The sequence below is a fragment of the Myxine glutinosa genome, chromosome 2 (assembly GCF_964187855.1).
Source record: "Myxine glutinosa chromosome 2, kmMyxGlut1.1, whole genome shotgun sequence".
NCBI lineage: Eukaryota > Metazoa > Chordata > Myxini > Myxiniformes > Myxinidae > Myxine > Myxine glutinosa.
In genome coordinates, this window is record NC_136262.1 from 233,426,827 (window position 1) to 233,447,244 (window position 20,418).

The 20,418-nt window shown below is 44.1% G+C and overlaps 1 protein-coding gene across 1 annotated transcript in view; it reads right to left on the reverse strand.

Annotated features, from left to right (window-relative positions):
- Positions 1-20,418, reverse strand: part of MCCC2 (methylcrotonyl-CoA carboxylase subunit 2) — a 208,250-nt gene that overhangs the window by 115,961 nt on the left and 71,871 nt on the right. Inside the window, exons 6-7 of the mRNA XM_068106084.2 lie at positions 18,633-18,745; positions 17,150-17,263 (exon numbers count right to left, since the gene is read on the reverse strand). Of these exons, the coding sequence (XP_067962185.2) occupies positions 17,150-17,263; positions 18,633-18,745 (227 nt within the window). The remainder of the gene's footprint in view (positions 1-17,149; positions 17,264-18,632; positions 18,746-20,418) is intronic.

A 20,418-nucleotide genomic window follows, 5' to 3' on the forward strand; every position in this document is an offset into this window, starting at 1 on the left:
CTTTCATTCCTCTTTTCTCCCGCCTCTGGAACAAACTCCCTCACTCCCTTCAATCCCACTCCTCCCTCCAGGTCTTTAAAACAGCTGTTCACCACCATCTCTTATCTTCCCCCATCCAAAACCTTGATCTTTTCTACCCCCGCTAATTCACCCCAGATCCACCTTGTTTGAAATTCCAACTTCTTTCCTGGAAGTCCTGGCAGTGTCCATATGTTTTATACCTCTCCCACCGCCCCCTTCCCATGCCCCCCCCCCAAAGCCCTCACCCTCTCTCAGATCTCTCGATGTCTCCATGTCTCTCGGTCCCTGCTCTCAAATGTTGTGTTTGTGTCCTTCCCCCTCTCTCCCCATCTTGTCTACCGCTCCCGATGTTATATGTTTTATGTGTCGGTTTGCCTTTCTGTGTGATTAATGTTCGCTCTTTCACGAGCCTCGATCTTGTATACAAAAAAAAAAAAAAAAAAAAAAAAAAAAAAAACCCTTGTTGAGGTGAAGCCTCAGTCGACCCATGTAAGTATGTCTATTAATTACGTATCGTTTGGATGTGAGTTGGACCGTGTGTACGTCAATCAATTACATGGCTGTCCATGACTCATGGCATGTGAGGGACAAGTCATTATAAGAATGACAAACTAAAACCCAAAGCTATTTGCAAAATCGAAATGTATTCTTAATTTTTTTCAGTGAATAAAAAAACCAAATGACTGCAATTCCAAAAAATAGAAAGAGCAATCAGAGATTGCAGACCGCAGAGTCGAAAGGGCAGAGGTATGAAAAGGTGAAAAGGTCAAAAGGCCTATAGGTCTAAAAGTCTGAATAGGTTGAAAGGTCTTAAGAGTCAAAAGGGTCTTAAAAAGTCTAAAAAGGGTCTAAAAGGTCTGAAGGGTATAAAAGTGTCGAAAAGTCCAAAAGTCACGGTCCAATAATACGGAATTAATAGACGTACTCACGGTCCAGCTCCCATTCAAAGAGTATGTAATTAATAGACATACTCACGTTCCAATAAACTCACATTCTCTCTCTCATGCACAGATTTATACCATCTCGTTTGCAGTTGTCGTACCCTTCCTCCCGTCCATGGTACACTGAAGCTTGTGGTGAAGCAGTTGCCATGAAGCAACTTGCCTTAACCTCATGGAAGGCAAATCCAAATGAAGGTAATCTCAGTTCCTTTCACAAAGCTTGGAACAAGTGTGTGTCTACCCTCAGGAGAGCCAGGAAACAATATCTCTCTACCCTCAAGACTGAACTCTCAAACCTGTTTCCCTCCTCCAAATCCTGGTGGCGTCTGGTCAAATCTGTTTCTGGTGTTTGTTCCCCCTCCATCAACTCCCTTACCTCAAATGGCTACACAGCTGACACCGCACGTGAAAAAGCCGAATGCCTCAACTCTGTGTTTGCTTCAAAATCTTGTGTCCCAAACCCATCTCTCTCTGTTCCCACCTTTACCAGTCGAACCCAGCTGCTCCTGGACTATGTGTCTTTCTCTCCTGACATGGTGGAGAAGTTTTTGTCGAACCTCAACTCTGATTCTGCAACTGGACCAGACGGCATCAGCCCACGGGTCCTAAAATCCTGCTCTGCCGCTCTATCACACCCTCTCTCTGTTCTCTTCACCCTACCTTTTGCTCAAGGTCATCTGCCATCTGCCTGGAAGTCAGCCAACATTACAGCTTCACACAAAAAGGTGCAAAAACAGATCCTTGCAACTACAGACCAATCATCCTGCTCCCAATCATCAGCAAGGTCATAGAATCGATCATCGCTTCTGACATCAAATCCTTCCTCTTCTCCAATGGCTTGATCTCTGATCATCAATTTCGATTCAGACCAGGTCACTCTACTCTGGACATGCTGCTTCTGCTGCCTCAACAATGGATGGAGGTCCTAAATGCCAAACAGGAAATCAGAGCTGTCTCCCTCGACCGATCACGTGCCTTCGATACGGTCTGGCACCCCACTCTGCTCACCAAATTCTCCTCCTATGGTATCCATGGAAATCTCCACGCATGGCTTGCGGACTTCCTCTCTGATCATAGTCAACATGTGGCCCTGAATGGATTTCTCTCATCTCCCCTTCCTGTTCAGGCTGGAGTTCCCCAAGGCAGTGTTCTGGGGCCTGTACCTTTTCTGGTCTTCATCAATGATCTCTCTGACTCTGTGGAAAATCCTATCTATCTCTTTGCTGATGACTCCACTCTCTGCCGCTCCATTCCTCATCCCTCAGATCGGCAGTCTGCAGCCTCCTCACTCTCTGGAAAGACCTGGACAAAATCACAGACTGGTCAAACAAGTGGAACATGTCTTTCAATCCTGACAAATCTCACACTCTCACTTTGTCTCTCCGAAAAGACTGTCTGGACAACCCTCCCATCTACTTTCTCAACAATCCTCTTAAAGAAGTTCTGTCACTCAAGCTTTTGGGTCTCACTATCTGCCATGATCTTTCCTGGGAAAAACACATTTCCCAGCTAGCCTCCAACTGGGCATCCTCCATCATGTAAAGCCCTTCCTTGGCATTTCTGAGCTCCTCACCACATACACACCTTTCATCTGCAACTTGATGGAATACTGCTCTCCCTCTGGGCTGGTACTCCTGCCTCACACTTAGCTCGGCTTCACCCTGAAGAAACCAAGGCTTTTAGAATCACTAGGTGGCCCATTGGTCCATTGGACCAAATTTTCATTGGTCTTCACTGCCTTGTAGCATACCTGCCTGCCAGACTTTGGCGTTTTTTGGGTCCTTGGAGTCTTTTGCATCTTTTGGGTCCACAGAGTATTTGGGTGCTCAGGGACTTTTGGATCTTTAGAGACTTTGAGTATTTTGGGTCTTCAGAGACTTTTGGGTCTTTTGGGTCTTCAGAGTCTTTTGAGTCCTCTGGGTCTTTTGAGTCCTCTGGGTCTTCAGAGTCTTTTGAGTCCTCTGGGTCATCAGGGACTTTTGGGCCTTCAGGGTATTTTGGGTCTTCAGCGACTTTTGTGTCCTTGGGATATTTTTTATCTTCTGGGTCTTTTGGGTCCTTAGGGACTTTTGGGTAATCTGGGTCTTCAGGAGTCTTAAGGATCTTGGGGGTCTTAAAGGATGTTCAAATGTCGAAGTGCTCTCAGCAGTCTAAAGAGTTAAAAAGTACATTTCAAATACGCAACTAAGACACAAAAAGTGAGACACACACACACACACACACACACACACACACACACACACACCACACACACACACACACACACACACACACACACACACACACACACACACACACACACACACACACACACACACACACACACACCTCATCCATTTATATTAGACTAGCAGAAGTACCCGGCGTTGCCGGGCGGGGAGGGGAACGGGGGGAGGGGGAAGTGGAGGGGAGGGGAGGAAAGGGAAGGGGGAGGGGAGAGGGGGAGAAGGGGAGGGGGGAAGGGGGAGGGGAAAGGAGAAGGGAGGGAGAGGAGGGGGAAGGGGAGGAGGGGAAGGGGAGGAGGGGAAGGGGGGAGTGGGGGAGGGGGGGAAGGGGAGGGGGGAAGGTGAGGACGGAGGAGGGGAGGGGAAGGGGGAGGGAAGGGGAGGGAGAGGGGGGATGGAAGGGGAGGGAGAGAGGGGAGGGGAGGGCCAGTCAACAATGACGTTGCAGTTCTCATGGTAGGAGAGCAGTACAACTATCGCGACATCGTCCTGCATCTTCGCGACAACAGCACGAAGCGGATTTCGGAGACTCACCGATCCTATGACACCCTCCAGTACCGGCGTTGCCGGGCAGGGGAGGGAGACCCGTACATTCCCAACCCGTACATTCGCCCTCTAGACTCAAGCTCACTCGGACAAAAGCCTCGCACAAATTACACCGTGATATATGGTGCGAGTCTGGTGGCGGGGATGGAACATCACGTGATCGCTCTGAGCGAATCAGCGAGCTGCTCTGGCACAGGCCCAATGGCCATGTCTATTCCAAAAATCAAGTACATGAGCGAGTCTGGCGCACTGAATTGAAAATATAAAGAACGCTCATACTCCGTGAAAAGTGTAGCCGCCGTGTCGCCATCTTGGTAAGCACGACTCGACCTACTCGCTTCACGGATCTCGTTTATTTTGAACGTGTCCCAGATATTAAAAGCCAGACAACTGTTAAAATGCCATTTTGTGCAGCAATAAACTGCTCCAATCGGTTACGGAAGGGTTGTGGAAAGACGTTTCACAGCTGTTTCACAGCTGTACTTACTTTTTCCACATGCGAAATTTGCATTTATGTTTATTTAAATTATACAATGGACTACAAAATGTAAATGTTTCATGATATTTGTTATATCATATCACCTTTATCTATCAATATTGTTGAAATGAAGATCAAATAGCTGTATGTTGAAATATGTTGAAAAAGTCAAAACTTTACATGGGGTGTACTTACTTTTTCACGTGACTGTACATATATATACCAAGATATTCTCGTTTTGTATTTTCAATTATTTTTTTGAAATTTGTAGAATTTATTTTTCACTTGGTAGTTGTGGATTACAATGTGTAAATGAGGGAGGAAAAGTCTGATTTATTGCAATTTGATTCCAGGCTATGAGACAACAAAAGGTGAAAATTTTGAAAGGGTGTGTGTAGACTTTCTATAGGCACTGTGTGTGTGTGTGTGTATGTGTATGTGTGTGTATGTATATATATATATATATATATATATATATATATATATATATATATATATATATATATATATATATATAATATATATATATATATATATACATATATGCATACATACATACATAGATGCATACATACATACATACACATACATATATATATCAAGTCAATTGGATGAAAATTTATGGTTTTTGTGATCTTGACCTTTTGCACGATCGAACTCAAAGGCAATAGGCTTACAGATTGCCACTACCTCCACTGGGTGGTTAAGTTTCATGAAGATTGGAGTAAAAATGTGACCTGTTGGCGATTGACATGTGGACAGACAAACAAACAGACAGCCAGATGGAATAATAGACCAGACCAACCAATATACTGTGCTTACGAATCTTCGATTCAAACAGACAAACAGACCCAGTTGCAATGCCCTCTCCTCTGGCAAGGGTAATAACGGCACAATCACCAGGAAATCCTACATTCAGCCCGACCAGGTGCATTTCTGACGCAAACCAAGCCCATTATAAAACAGGCATTATATACCCGCACCAATATAGAAATAATTGCAGATTGTGGATGACAGCTTAAAAATGGTCTCACTGCACACGAAACAATTTTGATCACCAAAACAAAACTGACGAGTGGAACACAATTTCCTGAAGCAATTCATCAAGCGAATGTTGTTGGCATCTTATGACGTGAATGAAAGAGCACTTGCAAATCAGGAGGGCATGATGAAAAATATTAAAGAAAAATTCCAAGCCTTTGTATTCCTATGGATCATAAAAAAAATTCATACCAAGCAAATGTCATTGTAGTAGAACCAGATCTCTGTCCTATCTACATACGAGGTGTGTTCAAAAAGTATCCGACCTTTGTTCATAAAAAATACTCGTATCCAGATACAACAAACTTATACTAATCTCCTTCAAAGTAGTCCCCTTGGGCTGCCACACACTTCTCCCAACGGTTCTGCCACTGTCGGAAGCAGCGCTGGAACGCCTCTTTTGGGATGGCGCGCAGCTGGTCCGTCGCATTCCGCATGATGTCTTCTCTGGACTGAAATCTGGTCCCTTTCAGGGGCATTTTCAGCTTGGAGAAAAGCCAGAAGTCACACGGAGCCATGTCGGGAGAGTAGGGAGCCTGACGAAGCACAGGTGTGTTGTGTTTGGCCAAGAAACTCTGTATCAAATGTGAAGAATGGGTGGGTGCGTTATCGTGATGGAGCTGCCAATTGCCCGCTGCCCACAGGTCCGGCCGTTTGCGTCGCACAGCGTCACGAAGGCGATGCAGAACCTCTTGGTAATACTCCTTGGTGATGGTTGTGCCGTGTGGTGCGTACTCGTGATGAACCACGCCACTGGAGTCGAAGAAGACGGTCAGCATGACTTTGACATTGCTGCGGACCTGCCTTGCTTTTTTTGGCCTCGGGGATGTTGGATGCTTCCATTGTGATGACTGCAACTTGGTTTCTGGGTCGTACCCATAAACCCAGGACTCATCGCCAGTGATCACTGTGTTGAGGAAGCTGGGATCGCTGTTCACAGTCTCCAGCATGTCCTGTGCAATCTCCAAACGGAGTTGCTTCTGCTCAATCGTTAGCAGCTTTGGTACGAACTTCGCTGAGATTCTCCTGAAGCCCAAATCCTCCTTCATAATGGAATGAACGGATCCAATGCTGACGCCCACCTCGTCTGCAAGTTCTATGATCGTGATTCGACGATCCTGCATCACCAGGGTCCTCAATTGGTCAATGACGATCTCATTTCGGGATGTTGAGGGCCTACCCGAACGTGCTTTACTCTCCACTGATGTGCGGCCATCTTTGAAGCGGTTGTACCACTCCTTTATCTGTGTGGTGCTCATTGCTTCGTCCCTGAACGCCTGTTGAATCTTGCGGATCGTTTCCACTTGGGAATCGCCAAGCTTTACACAAAATTTGATGCAGTAGCGTTGTTCAAGTTTTTCCGTCATTTTGTCAAAAACGAAAATCCGACGGCGCTCACTTACACTTCCTCACTCATCGGCGGTCTGCCGTCGAATGACAGCTTCTGCAGGTGGGAAAAAATTCACGCGTGCGCATTAGGATCGCCTACATACGTGCACCAATCAACACCTCCCTAGCGTCATTTGTTTACGCATGACAAATTAAGGTCGCATACTTTTTGAACACACCTCGTATTGTTACGAATGTTACGTGCTCTTCCCCGACCCCCTGGTCATGGTGTACCTCCGAGCCCCGAGAGGAGTCACGGCAGAAAAATGTGTTATTCTGTGTCAAAAATCAATGGTGAAACCACACCAATTGTTACCAACAAACAAATATTGTATTAAAAATCACACAAGAATAACAGTACAACAATTATAGCAATCAAAAGTACAATCAATGTATACACAAAGAATTAAGTTAAGCACCCCTACACAACGAATTAAGGTAAGCACCCCCTAATATATATTCTTTGTGTATATGTATACATTGGCATATATTCTAAGGTATGTGAGATCAAATAATGATTGGTATGACATTAGCAATTATCCATTGATGAAATGCAGATGAGTGCACTCGTAGGGTTGAGTTGGGTTGAGTAGTGATCCGATCACGTGGGTCCTACACACGTTATTGACGCAAAGATCGCTAGAGGTCTTCTCAGAACAATGACTGTACGTTAGAAAACATAAACGTCATCCACACTGTCCGTGATGGACCTATAGCTCCATACTTAAATTGAGGTGAAAATATGCCTAAAATTCCCAAAAAATTTCACCTTAAATTATTCAGAATAAAATATTGAAAACGGCATGATTGTTATGTTTTTTTATGTGACCATAATATCACTTCTCCAGAAAATATAGCAATATCATGGGTATATTACACTGTTTTGACGACAACAAACTTGTAATGTGCGAGGTTGTAAAAAAACGGGGGGGGGGTGCTTAACTTAATTCTTTGTGTATATATCTTATGATGGTACCATCAGCTAGTATAAAGTAACTCACTGTGCTCCAAGTGAGTGAAAAAGAACATTCCCCAATGTCTCTATATTCCCGTCTTCGAGCTCAGAGTTGATCCCCTCCAGCGATCGTCAGAACGATGTTGAATCGAAACCCGAATCCCGTTCAGGTGACAGGCCCAGTCACGCCGCCAAAACTGCACAAAGGCGCTCGCGGCCAAAGCGGCGAAAAGGGTCACGCGGCCAGAAGCTGCGAAAAGGCGCACTCAAGGCGGCTGGGAAATCACACCCTCTGGTATGATTGTTTTACAGCTCCAAATCGGCTAACCTCAGGTTTGCCTTCAAAATCCGCGTTACACACACATCCCAGATAGACGTCTGAATGGTGAAAACGGCTGACGCGAAGCAAGGAAAGTTTGCTCGACGCGCGAGTCAAAATGGCCGACAGCTCGTTCTCGAGACGCAACGACCCGACGATGATTCCTCGGAATCCAAAGCCAAATCTGACACGCAGGTTGATCAGTCACAGCGATAACAACTCTATCGCAGGAATCCCTTTTCCAGGACCCAAAGTTCACTCGTGACTCTTGCTCGACAACGTTCGATCCAGACCGCAAAGCAACCAGATTCTTGTCCGACTTTACTTCGCTCCGCCCCTTCTCTCTCTTCTTCTTCGTCTTCCGGTTCACGATCCTGTTTCCTGTTTCTTTTAACATTAACTTTTTTTTACCTTTTGAAAACAGTTCCTAAACAATAAACCTTTTGAAAACAATAATAGTACATGGAATCAGAAATATTTACAGTGGATGGAAACCACCACAACGGAAGTGACTAATCCGTAACACTTCCCCCCTCAAGAAAGAAAGTTTGAACATAGTGAAAACTTTCTTTGCAGGCCAAAAACTTTTTTTTGAATGAAGGTTAAGGGGTTGTGATCAAAAATCCAAAGTCAAGCAAATCTATAGCACTTTTTAGGGAGGCCGAGCTGAGAGCCAGGTTTCATGGTGGTTGGGTGGTGAGGCCTGAAAGTATTCACGACATGGATGCCTTTAGGAACGTGGAGTTCACGGTTAATCCATGTAGGAATCTTGGCTCGGCTGCTCCGCAGCATTCAGTGCCTCACTCTTCCTAACTTTCATAATAATCACGGCTGGAGCGCTTGTCGCTGTAGTCACGTGAATAGCGGTCTCCTTCTCGGCCACTACCCTGATAATCATCCCTGCGGGAGCTGCCGTAACTCTGGGAGCCTCCATAGTAATCTCGACTGTGGCCACCACCAAAACTACTACTCCCACCCCGGGAGCCATAGCCACCCCTGAAACTACCTCCACGTTTTCCTCCTATGTAGCCCCCTCGACGCCACTGGCCTGCCTTCTCTACTGTTATGGTCCGACCCTCCAAAACCTTGCCATTCAAATCCTTTTCTGCATCTTTGGCGTCCTTTGGGATTTCAAACGTGACAAAGCCAAACCCTCTTGACTTTTGCGTCTCCCTGTCTTTTATCAGCAACACTTCCCAGAGTGGTCCATATTTGCCGAAGACAGAGTCCAGAACATCTTCCCTTGTGTTGAAGTTCAGTCCACCTACAAAGAGCTTGCCAACATTGCCTCCATCCATGACTTGTGTGTGCTGACACTTCGTCTTTGGGTACCTGACAAGACGTGCCTGTGCAAAGCGTGACGTCAGTACCTTCCTCTTGTCTTCAGAGCGCTTCCTACCCATAGCACGAGTCGCGGTACAGGATGGAAAGATACCCGGAATCTCCATCTCTAACTGTGCAGGGTTATTTGTCATACTAGGCTTTTCAACAAACATCGGGTTACCAGAAACTTGACCACCGGCCAAATCATTCCTGAAAACAAAAGATACTCCCTCTACAGGAAGAGTGGCTTGTAAACCTACGGTGACTGGTTCTGACACCAAATCAGACTCTAAATGGATGACATGAAGTGGAGCTTTAACATAGCCACCAACCCCCTGTAAACGAACACTAACACCAGTTGCCGTCTTTTCTGACAACTAGGGCATTGCCCGTACTATATCTATATCTAAAATTATATCCCCCCCCTCTATTTACATGAAATGGTTTGGTCCAAAGCGAACGGCTTGCGAGTACGGTGACAATCCCCCCCCTCTATTTACATGCAATGGTTTGGTCCAAAGCGAACGGCTTGCGAGTACGGTGACAATCCCCCCCCTCTATTTACATGAAATGGTTTGGTCCAAAGCGAACGGCTTCCGGAGTTTGGTAAAGAAATCGCCATCGCGTGCACAAACGCGCAGGAAAGCGAATGAATCGCAAATTCGTTTTTATTAGTTTTAAAACATAGTTTAACGCCAACATAGTTTGCAAACGTGAAATAAATGAATACGCTCTCAAATGTGCCATCCGAGGCAGAGTGTGTCCGCCACGTTCGGCACACGCGATAGTTCGCTGCTCTCTGATTGGTTGAATCGTTTTTTGGACATAGCTCGGTAAGTAACTGTCCGATTAATATGAAACCTTGAAAAGGCACATCCTCGGGTCCCCAGCAATATACCTGGCAAGTTAAAAGTATATCGGACCCGTGGTTGTCGAGAAACAGCGGTCACAGACAAACGTACAGACGTACAAACGTACAGAGATTACTGGAATTATAGATAGATGGCAAAATGCCTTCAAACATCAAAGATTGATGTGCTCCTGTGTCTCTCAATACCCTAACAGGTCTCTGGTTTAGTCAAGTCTCCATCCAGTGACACCAACCCCTCTGAAATAAAAGGTTTGTAACCCCCTTGAACAAGGTCGTTCTGTGATGCCGTAACTTTGGCATGGGAACCTTCACAAGGCACTGTTCTCCAAGGACGATTTCTCACATTTGCCAATGCATTCGGAGTTGTACTAGTTTGACTCCGCTCCTGATTTTTCCTTTCCAGGGCATAACATTGGGACATCAAATGTCCAGGTTTCTTGCAAAAAGCGCAAGTAGGCCCGGAGGAAAAACTCGTGGTCTGCCTCGAGCCCCCTGGAAGATAAGTCTGTCTTGGACCTGAAGACTTCTGATCCCTAAGAGTCGCGGTATCAGATCTGTCCTCATCTCTAGGCCGCCCCCATGAATCTTCGTTCTCCGCACCGGATGTACCATAACTCCCCTAGCGAACTATAGGCGGGAAGTTAGGTTTGTGGAACCCCATCCTGTTTGTCAAGGCATAGTCATCTGCCATGGTTGCTGCCTCATACAACTCTGGTACCTTCTTTTCCTCCAGATGTACTTTAATGTCCTCATGGACACACTGTTTCAATTCCTCCACCAAGATCAATTGTCGCAACAGTTCGAAGTCTTTCCCAATCCCCTTCGAATCACACCACCGATCAAACATGGTTTCCTTCATTCTGGCAAACTCCACATGGGTCTCACTCTCTCTCTCTCTTCCTGGCATTCCGGCATTTTTGCCGGTAAGCTTCAGGGACCAATTCATAGTCTTTGAGAATGGCTTTCTTCACTTCCTCATAATCTGTACATTTGTCAATCGGTAAAGCCGAAAATATATCTTGAGCTTTACCCACCAGAACACTTTGCACTAACATAGTCCAGGACCCCACAGGCCATTTTAGCATTTGAGCCACTTTCTCAAAGTGTAAAAAAAACTTGGCTCCCTCCTTTTCATTGAAGGGTGGAACCAGCCTCACATGCCTACTAACATCCCAGATGTTCTGACTAGTTGTCGAACCAGCCGGCATGGATGCTACCTCTCCCCGTTCTCTCATTAATTCCAGTTCCTTGAGTTTAATTTCCCTCTGACACTCCATGTCACGTTCCTTTAACTCCCTTTCGGCTCTTCTTTCTTCTGCTCGTTTCTCCTCGAGTTCTCGTTCCTGTTCTACTCTTTTTTCCACGAGTTCCCTTTCAACTCTCCTTTCCTCTGGTCTCCTTACTTCTTCAGCTCTCCTTTCCTCTGCTTTTCCCTCTGCTCTTTCCTCTGCTCTTCTCTCCTCGAGTTCCCTTGCAGCTCTCCTTTCCTCTGCTTTTAACCTTTCCTGGCTCTGCAGTTGCATCTCCGTTTTCCGGAGCTCCACATTTTCTTTTTCCTCGGGTAACCAATCCAAGGCTACCTCTATCCATGTTCCCTGCCCCAGCAGAGATTCTACCACCAATGTCTGCATCTCTGCTTTCTTCATATTTACTCGGACCTCCAAGTTAAAATGTCTGGCCAATATCAAGAGTTCCGATTTTTTTAACGCTTGGAACTGTGCCTCATTAGGGGACGCCGCAAACTTTTCTGCATCAAACACCATGGTGACTATCAGTTAACACCTGTTAACCTTCACACAAAAATTTGGGAATGTTAGAAAAATTCCAAATTTGGGAATTTTGGGAATGCTAGGGAATTCGATCCCGGACGAATGTTATTCGGGAATTTAATCCCTGAAGGATGTTATTAGGGAATTTAATCCCGGACGAGCCCCCAATTTCTGTTACGTGCTCTTCCCCGACCCCCTGGTCACGGTGTACCACCGAGCCCCAAGAGGAGTCACGGCAGAAAAATGTGTTATTCTGTGTCAAAAATCAATGGTGAAACCACACCAATTGTTACCAACAAACAAATATTGTATTAAAAATCACACAAGAATAACAGTACAACAATAGTAGCAATCAAAAGTACAATCAATACAATAGTAGCAATCAAAATCTTATGATGGTACCATCAGCTAGTATAAAGTAACTCACTGTGCTCCAAGTGAGTGAAAAAGAACATTCCCCAATGTCTCTATATTCCCGTCTTCGAGCTCAGAGTTGATCCCCTCCAGCGATCGTCAGAACGATGTTGAATCGAAACCCGAATCCCGTTCAGGTGACAGGCCCAGTCACGCTGCCAAAACTGCACAAAGGCGCTCGCGGCCAAAGCGGTGAAAAGGGTCACGCGGCCAGAAGCTGCGAAAAGGCGCACTCAAGGCGGCTGGGAAATCACACCCTCTGGTATGATTGTTTTACAGCTCCAAATCGGCTAACCTCAGGTTTGCCTTCAAAATCCGCGTTACACACACATCCCAGATAGACGTCTGAATGGTGAAAACGGCTGACGCGAAGCAAGGAAAGTTTGCTCGACGCGCGAGTCAAAATGGCCGACAGCTCGTTCTCGAGACGCAACGACCCGACGATGATTCCTCGGAATCCAAAGCCAAACCTGACACGCAGGTGAATCTGTCACAGCGATAACAACTCTATCACAGGAATCCCTTTTCCAGGACCCAAAGTTCACTCGTGACTCTTGCTCGACAACGTTCGATCCAGACCGCAAAGCAACCAGCTTCTTGTCCGACTTTACTTCGCTCTGCCCCTTTTCTCTCTTCTTCTTTGTCTTCCGGTTCCCGATCCGGTTTCCTGTTTCTTTTAACATTAACTTTTTTTTACCTTTTGAAAACAGTTCCTGAACAATAAAGCTTTTGAAAACAATAATAGGACATGGAATCAGAAATATTTACAGTGGATGCAAACCACCCCAACGGAAGTGACGAATCCGTAACAATATTAGTTCATCTACATATTATAGTATTACATAAACACAAGGGGAAGGAGATAATTTGAAAGACAAGGAAAAGAGTAGGCTAGGGTATAAAGGTCTGGCAGGGTATGTGAGTTGGGAAGTAGATTGAGAAGGGTCATGAGTAAAAAAGGGGAAAGGAGGGAGCGAGGGAGGGAGTCTCAATACAGTAACATATATATGGAAATACAACGAGAGAGTTTTAATTGATTTATTTCTCATACCTGTGTCTTGCAAACAAGTACGTAATCACTGTATACTACACTTTTTGGTGCTGGTCCTTGGAGATTTTCCTTACGAGGAAAAAATGTTATTGTGGACCGCTACTGTTTCGTGCTCTACCCGAACCAATTTCCTGAACTCTAACTCCGTGAGTTGCGCTTCTGAGCCGACGTGCTATGGGACGTGCACACCAATGAGGAAGCTGCCGGGTCAAAGAGTGCTGCATTGATCCTTGCTCCCTGAGGTCACGCCTCGCCCAGGGCCAATAAAAGACAGAGTATGCTAGAGATTGTGGCTGGCTGCCTACCTTCTGCCTGACTGCCTGTCTGCTTGATCCAAGGAACGGAGCAGAACGAGTTGCACTGGAGCGAGGCTCAAAGAGCGAACAACAGCACACATTCTTTGGGACGCAGCGGTCTACATACTTGCTAACACGATCTTTCCTTTCTGTTTCTACCTTTTAATTAATCTACTTGAGATGCACAAAAGAGCTCTCAAAGAGTGGGAAGTTATATGGCAAGTTGTAACTCAGTGATTTCCTGCGATAGGTAGTCGACATCCCACCAAAATGTTTCCCGCAGCTGTACATAATAAGTAGATAGGGTGGAAAGTCTAAAGCACAGTGCCCCATTTGGGAGTGGTTAAGTGACTGGGAAGGCAAGCTGTGGTGCGGGGACCCTGACAGATTTGGTCACCCCGGTCATATATATATACAGACTTGGCATTTAATATGGAATTTTTTTTTTTCTTGACTTGGGTTTACTTTCTGAACTCGGTATATCAATCTGGTGAGTTTCTTTTACGCGTCAGTGATTTCTTTGTTAAAAGAACCATGTCACTGATTGTCTGTCGCAGCAAGAAGCCAATAACAGGATTATATCACAGGTGGCGTGACAAAATGTACGGACAGGTACATTTGACGATTGGCTTCACAATCGGGTATATAAGGGTTGTTGCGTTCTGTATTAGTGGAAAACAACTGCTGCACGTCTACAAAAGTTATTGCCGCTTCCCCTGGAGATGGTCCGTCAACTCGACAATGCTGTTTGTCATTTAGTGGTGGCTTTACGAAATTCCGGCATGAAAAAGCGTGCTATGGCTTGGCAGTATGGCATCACTCAAGGTCAGGTGTCAAATATCCTGAAACTAAATGATCAGAGGGGTGTCCCGACTCCAATACCGAGGCCAGGACGTCCCCGCAGAACCACAAGGAGGGATGATCGCCAGCTGCACCGGTTAGTCCGCAATGGCCGCACCAAGTCAGATAATCGGTTTCGGGCCGAGTGGCAGCAACTGACAAATGTGCCTGTATCCAGAAGGCTAGTCAACCAACAACTGGTTCAAGCAGGCTATCGTGCCAGGCGTCCCCTGAGAAAGCCACGTCTGACCAGACAACACCGCCAGTGCCGATTGCAGTGGGCCAGAGAGCACCGTCAATGGCAGCCAGGACACTGGAATCACGTGATCTTCAGTGATGAGTCTAGATTTCTGGTCTATCGTCAAGATGGCCGCGTCCGAGTCCGCAGACAAGTGCATGAAGCCTACAACAAAGATGGTATAGTGCCAAGAGTCCAAGCTGGAGGTGGTGGGGTGACCGTTTGGGCTGCTTTTCATGCAGGGGGCAAAACTGACCTGGTTGTTCTGAATGGAAACCTGAACCAGTTCAAGTACAGGGCCATTCTGGAAGAAACATTGCTTCCATTTGCTCGTGCAGCCTTTCGAGGAAACTTTGTCTTCCAAGATGACAATGCACAGCCTCATCGTGTTCGCATGATCCAACACTTTCTTGCTGACCATGGTGTAGAGCATATGGAGTGGCCTGCCATGTCCCCGGATATGAATCCGATAGAGAACTTGTGGGCAGAATTAACACGTCAAATCGACCACTTGGACCAGCAGCCGACCTCTGTGCGTGAATTGCAGCAGGCTATTGTCACTGCATGGCAAGCGATTCCTGTCCAAACCTTGGCAAATCTCGTGAACAGCATGCCTCAACGTGTACGTGCTCTCCTGAATGCTCGTGGGGGTTACACGAAGTACTGAACTGTAATTTTACTGTCTGTAATCCCAGTCGTAATTAAACTTTTGTTTTTGTGAAAAACATTTTTGGCTAATGTGCAAAATAAAGAGGTACTTCTGGAAAACGTACAGAAGTTTAACACAGTACTGTCCATGAATTGAGTTCGATATCAGTTTACATCACTTTCAAGGATCAATTTATTTGTTTCGAAATGTCAAATGTGGTTTTTGTTTATTTTAAAGGTCACATTAACAAAATCTAGAATAATTTCAACATAATTCCAATGAACATTTGGTTCTAAGACATCTTGAAAAGTAAGTTAACCCCCACAAAAAAAATATTCCATATTAAATGCCAAGTCTGTATATACAAATATATACACACACACACTAATGGAGTATGCTTACACATTGTAAGAACGAATTGTGCTTCGCATATCGGTACATAATAAAGAGAAGCTTTATGATTATACGCAGGCATCACCGACCTCCTACTAGATATAAATTGAGGTATTTTTTATTTATTATCTCGCAGTTTACAGTTGTAGAAATTACAATTTTCAAATGCTAGATATCGATTGAGGTTTACATGGTTTTTCTTTTGAACAGACGCTTTTCTGGCTTTTTTTCTCGTAAATTTTCATTTACCGCCGCTTTCCGGCGGTTCTGTGATTTTTTCCCCCCGGTGTATCGGCTTCGATGTCTCGCGCATGCAAAATTTCAGCTTTCTCTGACACCCGGAAGGTACCGAACATTAGTATCAGTCAGTCAGTGCGTGAGTCAATCAGTCAGTCAGTGAGTAGCTAAGTCAGTGGCTAGAAAGAGCTTTATATATTAGATATATGCTGATCCTGTATAGACATCATATAATAATTCAAAGCACAATGAAAAACTTATTTAAACAATGCAAATGGACACAGTCATTTTATAACCTTAAAATATGCTCATGATTACAGCATGGAATGTTAATGAAATACACAATGCAAATGGACACAGTTATTTCATAACTATAAAAATGCTAATTATTACGTATAACACAAATATTTGCTGTTCTACGAGCCTCAATCTTGTAGAGAGAAAACAAATACATGGAATTTATTGTATTCAACATGATGTTATGATTGGATTAAGACATCTTGTGCAAGCAATGGTTTTTATAACAATGGGTTGATTTTGCATAAAACAAAATTGAAATTGCCAATTCATTCCATGCAAAATTTCAGCTTTGTATGACACCCGGAAGGTACCGAACATTAGTATCAGTCAATCAGTGAGTCACTGAGTCAGTGGCTATAAAGAGCTTTATATATTAGAGATATATGCTGATCCTGTATAGACATCATATAATAATTCAAAGCACAATGAAAAACTTATTTAAACAATACAAATGGACACAGTCATTTTATAACCTTATTTTATAACCACCAGCAATGGCCATGACACCATCAGTGCCGCGACTGTAAAGAGACAAAGGACAGCATATTACATCCTGAACAGTTGCTCAATGCTCAGAAGCTTATCATCCAACTCCCTTTCAAAACACAATTGCCCACAATTTTTTATTCCATTTTAAGAATTTGGCCACTGGTGATGTCATCGGCCACAAAGCAATCCTAAGAGGGATGATTGTTATTAACTGTTGTTCAGAATCTTGATTAATTTCATCCACAGAAGAAAAGTGAGAGAAATATGTGGGACCATTATGTGGGACCAACTGCTGCTGTACACCCATTTAAACAACATTAAGCTGACATAGTGCATGCCATCTAGGTGTAAGGCAGTCCCTCACCAGTGGTGGCCCGGCTAAGAAGATTGTTCCTTCCTTGCGTACAATGATGCTTTCATCTGCCATGGCTGGTACATATGCCCCACCAGCTGTGCAAGAGCCCATCACCACAGCGATCTGAGCACAGCACGAGTTAGTTCTCTACAACAAATCATTCTGTAAACAAACCGAGTGAGTCTGTACTCAAATGAAAAAAAAAAAAAAAAATCGCATAAAGTGGTACTCAGGCAACAATTGGGTTATTGTTTATTTGTGACAAGCAGGACTATCTGGCGTTGAGGGGGGGGGGGGGGGGAAGAGGCAGGAGAGGGAGGGTAGAGGGATGCGAGAGGTGAGGGGACAGGGAGGGGAAAGATAAAGATATACTACATAGACATCTTTTGGGGGGGGGGGGGGGGTGGCTTTGACAGGCCCCTCCGTTTTGGTGGAGGGGGGATGATGAAAAGGAGAAAATATTTACCCGTGCAAAGAGTGCTTTAACCTCAGTGGTGCCCAGGTAAAAAAAAAAAAAGGAAATTGTAATACCCTCTGACCTGAGTGTTGCCCAGGTAAAAAACGAATTGCAATACCCTCTGCCACCATCACCAGGTGGCGCTACACGGTACACATTTACATAGAGAATTTACGCCCCTCTCCCGGTACTCTGTCCCCCACACCCCCGCATGAGGCTACGGCCACATAGCCTATGTTACCCCCCCCCCCTTCCCCCCTCCCAGCCAAAGTTGTATTTGTATTTGTACACCGAGTAAAGTATATGTGTTTATAGCTGGAGTACTCGGTATTGCTCAAGCGAAAAAGAAACATTAACATATTTTAAATGAGGACAAATATAATGGAAAAGCAATTACATCCAAATCAGAATCCATCACAAATGTCAAATCATCATTTCACCTTTGTGTTGAATATATTCTGGTGAATGTACTGTTCATCACGTTTCTGAGTTAAGTGTGATGCCGATCAGGAAGAGGAAGAAGCCTTACTACCAACTTTGTACACTTCTGGAATTGTTTGATTTATTTGTGTTCAAATGTCTGGTGACTGTTTTGTATTTATTTATGCGAATGTGTACTCGTGTATAACTGTCATTAATCAAAAAGGCTTTGGCATGACAGAGCGATTTTTTTTTAAATCCAAAAAACAGACCCTTTTTTTTTCAATTTTCTTTTTTTGCCTAAAACACTCCCAAGCACTCACTGATGAACCTCTGAAAGTTTGACGAAGATCCATTCAGCCATCTCTGAGAAAAATGGCGACACACACACAGACAGACAGACAGACCAACGGCTCTCTTATATAGTAGATGAGTGTTGGAAAATAAAGTTACATCGAACTCTGAGTATTTATGTACGCTAAGATATACATCACATTCACAACTGATCACGGGCTTCGCACTGGCCCAAATTTCAATTTTAAAATGTTGATAAATGGCGTCTAAAAAGAGTGATTTAAATTGCCCAAAGCCTGAAACTATGATTTATGCATTGACCTGAGCAATTCCGAGGGATGACATCGTGGCTTGGTTGAAGAAGATACGGCCAAAATGATCTCGGTCTGGAAAAACATCTGCCTGCCGTGGAAGGTTCGCCCCACCGGAGTCCACTAGGGATAAAGCACAGGATCGATGACATTACGAAATTAAAGTGGTACAAAAAGGGCACAGCAATTACAATGAATAGTCCTAAGTGGGACAGATGCTCGTTTCCCGATGGAGGGTGGTCATTGTCGGGGTGCATTAGGTGATAAAGTTGATTTTCAGTTTAATTTGATGGAAACTTTGCGGCCTGTGGAAGCTGAAAGGTCTGATAACCTGATTGTATTTGCGCAAGGGGTTTTTGACCTAAGCAAGGCTCCATTTTGCTCTACGCCTGACTCCATGTGGGCCAAAATCGTTTATGGGCTGAAATAAGTCAATATTTACTGAATAACAAACTCAAATTCAGACCGAAGCCAAAACTTTATCCTAAACAAACTAGTCAGAATTAACAAGAAACTAACTGCAATGTACCAATCTCAAATCTATCGAGAACAATCGCCTACGAAATGTGGGTTTAAAAAAATCAAGGATTTGACAACGGAGCGCACAATTTCAACGTGGCGTATCAAATTCCCATCAAGCGAACAACATAGATTGCATTGTTCTAATCCAAAATGCAAGGCTGGACCTGGAAAAACATGAAATCCACAAAAAAAAATCAAAAAAATCGTTATGCCTACAGATTGTAAATTAAGTTAATTCATTTTGCGTTGCTCAAACATTCCTGCAATACAAATCTGATTTCATGCTTTCATCACAGTGTATTCTCATGAACAAAGAAAAACAAGAAAAATACACCTTGTATCGGGAATCGAACCCTGGTTTTTAGTGTGAAATTTAAACATTCCAACCACTTAGCCAGAGGCGAAGCAAAGGACTGATGGCTGTGATTGGTAGCGCATTATCATTGGCCGTGATAGTCACGTAATTGCATTTTAAGTTACTTACATTACCACCTACATGGAAATTGAAAAAAAGGGCTCCGTTAATTTTTGTACACCACATCATAAATCATCAAGCCAGATTTAAAAACGATCTATTGGAGGAGTAGGGAAAAAACAAAAAATGTTAATGGACCTACTGACCGACTGAAGGACATCATTATGGTTTTAAAAGCTTGTCGATTCCATCGTCAATGAGCTAAAAAGTGCATCAACAGAAAGATCCAATATTGGCAGCAATCAGCAAGGCAAAGTTTGGAGCTAAAGAATAGTAATGTTTGCAACTAACCCAATGTTGTACTTTGTAAAAAAAATAAAAAAAATTTAAAGGGCACAAAGACCAACAAGGTTGTTTTCTCAAATCGGCTTCAATTTAACAGAGTTCAAGGCAACCTGACACTGGTCTAATGGATGTTGTCGTTTTCATTAGCACGGGCTTGAGGAATCGTGCCGAATCGATCTCTGGACATCTTCACATTGATTGCCTTTAGGAGACCCTAAAAAGTTTAATCCCATCACCAGAGCAAAACAAACCATTTTTGTGGCTACAATTACAATACAAATAGCAGCACATCTACAACATTTGTCTTTACAATAAGTGATTGATAGAAACACCATTATTAAGAAAAACATAAGAATTTGGTTGGATGTTGGAGTGTTGGAGCATCTTGTGAAGATTAATAGAAGCTTGAAAATTCAACACAGGTTTGCTATTCTTGCACCGTTTCAGCACAATTTTAATAAAGATAAATGAGCAAATGAATGAGCAAAAACAAACAGAATGCCACCAATTGTAT